At 36.7% G+C, this 8,368-nt stretch overlaps 1 protein-coding gene across 1 annotated transcript in view; it reads left to right on the forward strand.

Annotated features, from left to right (window-relative positions):
* Positions 1-7,909, forward strand: part of NUP153 (nucleoporin 153) — a 68,700-nt gene extending 60,791 nt beyond the window's left edge. The window contains exons 21-23 of the mRNA XM_067568398.1: positions 2,543-2,821; positions 5,780-5,939; positions 6,517-7,909. Coding sequence (XP_067424499.1) covers positions 2,543-2,821; positions 5,780-5,939; positions 6,517-6,601 — 524 coding nt within the window. The 3' untranslated portion in view covers positions 6,602-7,909. The remainder of the gene's footprint in view (positions 1-2,542; positions 2,822-5,779; positions 5,940-6,516) is intronic.
* The last annotated feature ends 459 nt before the right edge of the window (positions 7,910-8,368 follow it).

An 8,368-nucleotide genomic window follows, 5' to 3' on the forward strand; every position in this document is an offset into this window, starting at 1 on the left:
AATGTCTCTGTTTTGGGTAGATGTGGGACCAACACAATTTTATTTCTACAGCATTTTACTGTGGACAATACATGGGCTATGTACAGGGCTATTGATTATTCTTGTAATGTACGACAAAGGAGTCAAACAGTCATTAGTGGGGATATCTTATGGGGGAAAAAAAACCCCAACCATCCCACCCCATCCTCCCCTCAGCTCTTAGTACTTTTTCATCAGTAAATCTCAAGCACTGTTTTTGTCTCAGAAATTTTTAGGAAAAGTCATAAGGCGGAGTTCCTATGGGAAAAAGGCAAACATATTAGAAATACAGTTGAAGAACAAAGTGTCACAGGCATTGTTTTGGACATCATATAAACTCCCTATTTGGTTTACAGTTCATATAACTAGAATTCTGCTTCTACTATGGAAACAGTAGATAATTGGATTGTACTTACAGGCTGTTGTACTAGAACCAGTTTTTGAAAATCCAGCCTAACTTCCCATTTTTAAAAAACTTGATGAGATAAAAATAAAAAACCTCTTGGAAAAGTTAAGACCGTCTCACTAAATATTCACTAGTCTGGGTGATTGTTGCCACAATATTGCTGCTGTCACAGTACTGTTGCTGAGTCCTTGGTTCTCTATTCGCCTCCTCTGTAGCTCAGATCGATTTGAAACCACTTAGGTTTCTCAGTGAAAATGGTTAATTTATTTATCTACCCACTCAGCTTCCCACATGTGAGGATTTTGTCATGTCATTAAAATTTGTAAGCACAGGATTCTTGACTTCTTTAATGAAGAAGGCTGTATTAAGATAGTGCAGTGTTTAAATACAACACATGTGCGTTTGCTGCTGCTGCTACTATGAATGGTTCATTTAAGATCAGATTTGTTTCATCCAAGTTAATGGGTTAGGACCAGTGATCATGTTTGTCTCCCACTTAGTGAAAGAAACTAAAATAAGTCTAAAATCTGTCATGTAATTTGACTAGAGTCCAACTTAAACTCAAAGATACAGTGCAAGGATCAAACAACTTAGTGATTTATACTGAGTGGGCATCTTACTTAGATAGCAAAGTGTAATATTTGTAATTAAAATAAAATTTATTTGTTGTTCTTTCGATTAAGAAACAGAATTTAAATTTGATTGTCTCCAAGCCTCATTACTCTCCCAGAAGTTAAGTTCAGGAATTCTTCATGCCAGAAATAACAGTTCAGAGTTTGGACCTGGAATTGCCATGTGAAGAAGTCCACGACTTTTTTAGAACAAAAAAATATCCTAACTCTGAATTGCAGCTTCTTTGCCAGGCAACCAGCTTGTCACTTTGAATAAATCACAATGAATCTGAGACCAAAATGACATTAGATGAATTTACTAGTCTTTCGAATGTAGAAATCCAAAACCGTGCAGTTGAACAAATCTGTTGTTTTCCTGCTGAAAGGCAGAGTTTTGGGGCAGTCTAGGTTACAGTGCAGACCATGATCTTTTTCTCTGTTGTGTAATTGCTGCCTGAAATGTCTTTTAAATGAAGTCACTGAAATAAGTGGCACTTTCTACTTGGCAGATGTATTCCATGTGCATTCAGTTACTTCTGTATGCCAGTTATATGTTTCTCTACTTTTTACTTCTGCTAGCCCAGCAGAGCCAAGACAGGTAGGAGAATGAGCTTGGGTTCTATTTCCTTCTATGCATCATCAGTAGAATTGTTTCATTAAATTCTAATCTTTGGCACAATCTGAAGAAAATGAAAGTCGCACAATTGTCATTGAGGGCCTAATTTGACCTGCAGCACTTATGTTACTGGTGAGTCAGCTATGACTGCAAAAAGGAAAGAACCCAGCTTGACTCAGATCTCAAGTTGAATTTGTGGGCTCACAGTTATTGGAAAAAACCCAAACCTTATTGAGAACATGTGGCATGGAATCATTAAGACAATAAACTTGGGCACCCACACCCTGCTGCTTCTAGTCAGGAGTAGAAGCACACTTTAAAAGTCTGACAGAAAAGTTACTAAAACTGAACAAATATAAATAAAAGTTTGCAAGCTGCATGCACTCTTTGATATTGTCTTAATGTGACACAAACAACTCTTTTATATAAATAAAAATGCACTATCAGTATATACCTGCTATTAGATCAAACACAAACGCCACAATTCTCTGAACAATTTTCTTTATATAGTGACCATTTCACATTAAGTATCGAATGCAATTTACAGGTATTTAGGCTACGAGTTAAAAAAAACTGACAGTAACCCTTTGTGCAGCGTAAACATACTGTTTTCCATATTACTTTTCATGTTTAATATAATGGTACCAATTGCACTTTTTTCCATGATTGAATTGCTGTTTTCTGTTTTCTGCACTCCAGTTGTTGGTTCTAGGGGTTATTTCAGTCCCTTTTGATTTCTTGTGATCTTAAATTTAGCATTTGGTTGTTAATCATGAAAGATGATGCTTCAAAAATAGAAGCCGCCTTGTTTCTCTAGATCAGTTAGTTTTGTCCTTGAGAAAAAAATGAATGCACTACTTAAGTTTCTGTTCTGCTTCTTTGCTTTTCTAGGTTCTTCCTCTTCATTTGTGTTTGGCTCTGGGTCTTCAGCACCTGCTGCTGGTCCAGCATTCGGTGCCAGCCAGACACCAACATTTGGTCAAAGTCAAGGTGCCAGCCAGCCAAATGCTCCAACCTTCGGATCATTATCATCAACTTCATTATTTTCAGCTGGCTCTCAGCGGGCACCTCCAGCCTTTGGGTCTGTGTCAAGCAGTAGTCAGCCTCCTGTGTTTGGACAGCAAGCAAACCAACAGCCTGGTTTTGGCTCCGGTACAACACCTAATTCTGGTGAGTGCAAGCCCTGCATGTCTGACATTTGTTTTAGTCTCAACATATTGATTGTTTCTAGAAAGAGTTCTCCTTAAATGTTCAGTAAGTAATCAGGCTACATAGGATTTCTTGCCAACTTTTGGTAAAGCACTAACTCCCCACCCCCGAGAACTTTTAAGGAATAAATTAAAAATAAAACTGTCTCCTTTCTCAAACATAATGCATATTAAACACTTTTATTACATGTAAGAAATAACATCTGATTGCGATAACATTTAATGTCCAGTAAGAGAATTATTCAGTAATTTGCCTCATTCCTTAAGGTCAGATGTTACCCAGCTTCATCAGAAATGTCCCCACAAAAAAATTCATTAAGGTGAAATTAAAGTTGCAAGCACATCAGTGATTTGAGTGTTTATTCTCTTATAAAATATATGAAACTCACACCAAGATGTTGAGTGGCAATGGGATTTGAAGATTAATATAGTTTGAGTCTGGATAAAGCCCAGCACTCAAGAAGATCCTCCTCTGCCACCATTATTTATTGTTTTGATTATGGTAGTTTAAGTAGTATTTTCTCAGAATAGTATGCATGTTTGTTATTAAAGAGAAATGCTTCCTTGTCTTGGTAGGAATCTTATTCACTAACTAGAAGTGTACACAGTAATTTTATAGAAATTGTATAGAAATCATCTAGGAAAATAAGCAAATAATACATACAGGTCAATAATCAGTTACCCATAGCATAATTATCGGCACTTCATTTGCATTAATTTGAAAGAAAGACTTATCAGTCAGCCCTCCCTTGATCTGGTGGCATTTCAGAGATCAGTGTCTTTTTGATCATCTGGTCTGCACAAATTATTTAACATTTATATTGTGGTAGTGCATAACTGCTAACCAGTGAGCGCTCCATTGCATTAGGTGTTATTTAATGTCCTTGAGCCCTCAAAGTAGTGAATTTATAAATTTGTTAGCACTCTATAAAATGTTTGCTTAAATACCAAAACCACAGCACTCAACTGCAAATTAAGACTTTATTTACTGCTGGCTTTGAACTCTGTACACTGTATAAGGTTACTGCTGTAACAGAAAATATTGAAACAAATGAAAGTTTAAAAGGGTACTGTCAAGTATTTAAAAGAAAACCCAAACTTCCTTACCTGTATTAATGATACTACCTTAAATTTTATTACTCAAACATTAAATTTAATTTTCTTTTCACTTTTTCTATTGCTTATTTATTGCATTTCATTCAGTTTGGACAGTGAAAGTATAGTAGTCAGTTTCATTTTTGTTCAGTGAATTTCACTGGTTTTATAAGGCAGTGTTTAGAATCCAACCCTGTAAGGGAATGTTCAAATCCAAATAAACTGTTCAGATTGGAAGTCAGGCCCCAGTTGTGCAGTTCTATCCAAGTGGGTGTGGTCCCTATTGCAAGACTGGGGTCTAGGTTTGAAGTTTAATGATTAATTTGAAATCTAAAACTACCTTCTGCAATTTTTAAAAATTGCTTACATTTGTTTCAGGTAGTACACCTACCCTGCCGTCTGTAATGGTTTTGCAGTCTAATTTTTTGTTTGTATAATTTTTATTCTTCAAAATAAAAAAATCCAAGAATGAAAATGAACATTTATTTTAATGTATACTTAAGCACCTAAATAAGTAACCTAATTTTAAGAAGCTCTCAGATTTAAGAACCTGACTTTAGGCACCTACTTAACAAAAATCAGTTACGATTTTTTTTTTTAAGGTTCAGTAAAAACCTCTTTTAACTGCACCAAAATTTGGTCTTAAACTATGGAAGTGTCCCTTTAAGTTGAAATCACAGTAGTTCTGACTGTAGTACAGTCTTGAAAAGCAGAAGTTGCAAAAAAAGTACTTCGTTAATAAAAGCAAGGTTCTTTGCCTTACCTAGAAGGGCTCTGTCTGTAACGGAGACTTCTCACTGAAAGCTTGTATGAATATGCTGAAACTGCTGTTTGAACCGTTCTCGTTTGCTTGACAATAAACAATACTTGAATACAATTCTTGGTTCAAAAAACTTAAACATTGTGCAATATGTACTGATTTATTGTTAATGACCAGATAAATTGTAAACCACTTCAAGTATTATGCAGACATCCATATAGTGCAGTGGTTCTCAATTTCTTTCCACCCACGGAACCCTTGCGCACCCATGCCATGCCCTTGGAACCCTTGCCTGACCATGCCATGCCCTCGGAACCCTTGCCCACACGACATGCCGTCCACCGAAAAGTCAAGGAAATCTTCCTCTTTTTGGCGGCGCAGCATTTGCTTGATTCGGCGGCGCGCTTTCAAGGCCATTTTTGGCGGCGCGCGAGCAGCTGTTTGGCGGCACCAGATTTTTTTAACATTCGGCGGCGTGGTACGTCTTCTTCGCGGAACCCTTCGCTCAGCCCACGGAACCCTAGGGTTCTGCGGAACACCATTTGAGAACCACTGATACAGTGGGAAGTGTCACCTGTGATTGTAAATATATTTTAAGTGTACCCTCTCAATTTCCATTCAAAATACTCTGCACGTTGACTAAGTTAAACCTAGAATATGCCATATTCCCCGCTTTTATAATTAATGATTCAGACCTTTAAAAGCACAATTTGAAATGCGCACAAATCCCCAGAACAAAGAGGAATTGATTGTCACTTATCCTAAATGACTTGATTAAGCTGTTGCATTTACAGGACCATTGCCTTCTATCTGAATCAGCAACGCTGCAATAGCTAGTTGGCTTAAAAATTCCTGTTCTCCATGAAGTTGCCCCACTATGAGTGGCTATTTTTAGTGTAGATTTTAGGTTGGTCACAGCAATAGCTACTTTGGTATCACTGCTCTAGGGAATCCTGTGGTCTTGCTGTGACACACACTTATTATGTGGTAGAAGGGCCAAGGGTAAGAAATGTGATTTTTTTTTTTTGCATTGGAGGAGTTAAACTTAGACTTTCATTTTTGTAGGTTCTGCATTCCAGTTTGGAGGTAGTACTAATTTCAACTTCACAAGTAATAGCCCGGGAGTATTTACTTTTGGTGCAAATCCTGCTGCACCAGCACCATCAGCCCAGCCTTCTGGTTCTTCAGGATTTCCATTTAACCAGCCTCCAGCATTTACAATGGGGTAAGACCGTAAGAATACCTTTAAGTGACTAAAAGGGGATTATGATCCTAATTCATGGGAATTACAGCTGTTAGTGCTGAGTTTATGCAGCCTCCGTCTCCCAAGTCAGTCTTCATTTACATGATTACTTGTGTGCACGTGAATACCTATGATCAATGACCTCCATAGTATAAACACTTAGATCATTGACTAGTGGTTTTGCGTGCCCAGCCTGTTTTTTCAGAAGATGCTGAGCATCCATCCTCTGACAGATCAGGTCCTTTTTCAAGTCAGGCACAAAATCACTCTTCACTCATGAAAATTAAGCCTTTGTTCATATTTACACACCTTACATCTACTTTAAAGCTGGCTACTTAGTCACCTTCTTGGTTGTGTTCTACATTTTAATATATCCAATGTGGCTACTTGTTTTGTTCTGGAATCCTTCGGTTGCTGTGCATTTTATGGCATTTGGGCCTGGCTAATAGCTGTCAGAATACATATTGCAGATGTTGATTTTAAAATATTCCAGAAAAATCCTGAGGTCTGCAATTGCATCATGCTAGACTTTTGACTACTTCTGATTTCTTTTTGACAGGTCTAATGGGAAAAATATTTTCTCTGCTTCTGGATCTTCAGTTTCTGGCAGGAAGATAAAGACTGCGGTTAGACGTAGAAAATAATTGTCAGTGGTTGTTAAGACAGCAACGTTCACAACAGCTGGTGTCCTGCAATTATTGGATTGTACCTCATGCTGGGTTCAGCTGAAGTCAGATCTGCCTAAAGAAATTCAAAACTGTGCAGTCTTTTCCCCATATAGTCATTTTGGTAATAGGTAGAGTTGGCAACAGGGAGGTTCTCAAGCAAAACTATTTTAGAATCCAGCAATTTCTTTATTCAGACTTGGCATGGTCTGGCTATAGACATGAATATAGCCTGCACAGCGAATAGCTTTGTATAATACCTCTTCATCTGCATCACTGTGTGCGCTCATTTGCGTTTACTGACGCCTCAAAATTGTAATTATATCAGTGAAGGGATTCTGTATAGATTAGAGAATGTTGATAATGAATGATTTCTATGCTGAGTTTGTGCTGGTGTATGTGTGAAGTGAGTGAGTTGGGTGTATTGTGCACTAAAATTTTCTGATAGAGGAAGACTGATTAAAGGATGGTCCATGCTAAGGACTTGTTAGATCTGTAGTTCTCCATTTAATAATTATATGCTATTTCTATATTTTCATTCTTACAGCTCTTTATCACCTGTCTCGCCTTTTTGTTATTTTATTATGAAAAATGTGTAAATACAATTTTGTTTCTCTTTTTTGGCATAACAAATCTGTGAACTTGAAATTTTAATTTTGTGTGTTATGGCAATTTGTTTAGTATTGTCTCAGATTTTATTATGTAAATCCCATTATTCAAAGTTGCCTAAATCCATTTAGAAAATCTTTAAATAAAATTGGGAATTCTTAAAGTGAGTTTATTGGCTTTTCTGATCCATTTTTGTTTGGACCAAAAACCAGTATTGTACAAAGTATTAAGTATATATTTTTATATTTACAGAAATGGACTGTGGTGACTTTGGATAATAAGGAAAAGTTTAATATTAAAGCCATGTTTATTACAGTATAATTAACATGTTAAACCATGGGATAAATGCCATCAATAAAAATTATGAAATATTGTTTGTGGTAGTTTTAACTCACAATGAAGGCACACAGTGGAACTTAGCTGTAAGATTAAGTATTGTCTGTCAGAATAGAGGTCATACCTCTTCTGCAACATTTCTGCTTTTAAGAGAGACTGAGATTGGGTATAAATGTGTGCTCTGTGATTTAATGGATCCTCTAAACCAGGGGCTGTCCAAACTTCTCAACCCAGAGGGACTGTAACTGGCTACTTAAGTAGAGCCTGAGGGCTGCAACTAATTTGCATATACATTTACATTCTTTTAAAAATCAAAATAAATGCACATAACCATAATATGCTTGTACTTGTATTTTACTTTATTTAATTAAAATTGCTGCTGCTTGGCGTTCAACAGCACTGAAACCCAACCAAAAAAAAGTCAAAGCATTCAGAGAGCAATAGCAGTGACTCTCAACCTTTCCAGAGTAGTGCACCCCTTTCAGGAGTGTGATTGTCTTGTATTTCACCTCACTGAAACTACTTGCTTACAAAATCAGACAAAAATACAAGTGTCATAGCACACTTATGGAACAATTGCTTATTTTCATTTTTAGCTATATACTTATGAGAAAGCAATTGGAATATAATTTTTGTACTTCCATTTCAGTGCATCATATATAGAGCACTATAAGTCATTGTCTGTATAAAATTTTAATTTGTACTGACTTTGCTAGTGCTTTTTATGTAGCCTGTTGTAAAAGTAGGCAAATATTTAGATGGTGATTATCCCCTGGGTACATGTACCCAGGGTTGAGAACC

The sequence above is a fragment of the Emydura macquarii genome, unplaced genomic scaffold, assembly GCF_026122565.2.
Source record: "Emydura macquarii macquarii isolate MOO-44397 ecotype Brisbane River unplaced genomic scaffold, CSIRO-AGI_Emac_v2 contig_2890, whole genome shotgun sequence".
Taxonomy (NCBI): Eukaryota; Metazoa; Chordata; order Testudines; family Chelidae; genus Emydura; species Emydura macquarii.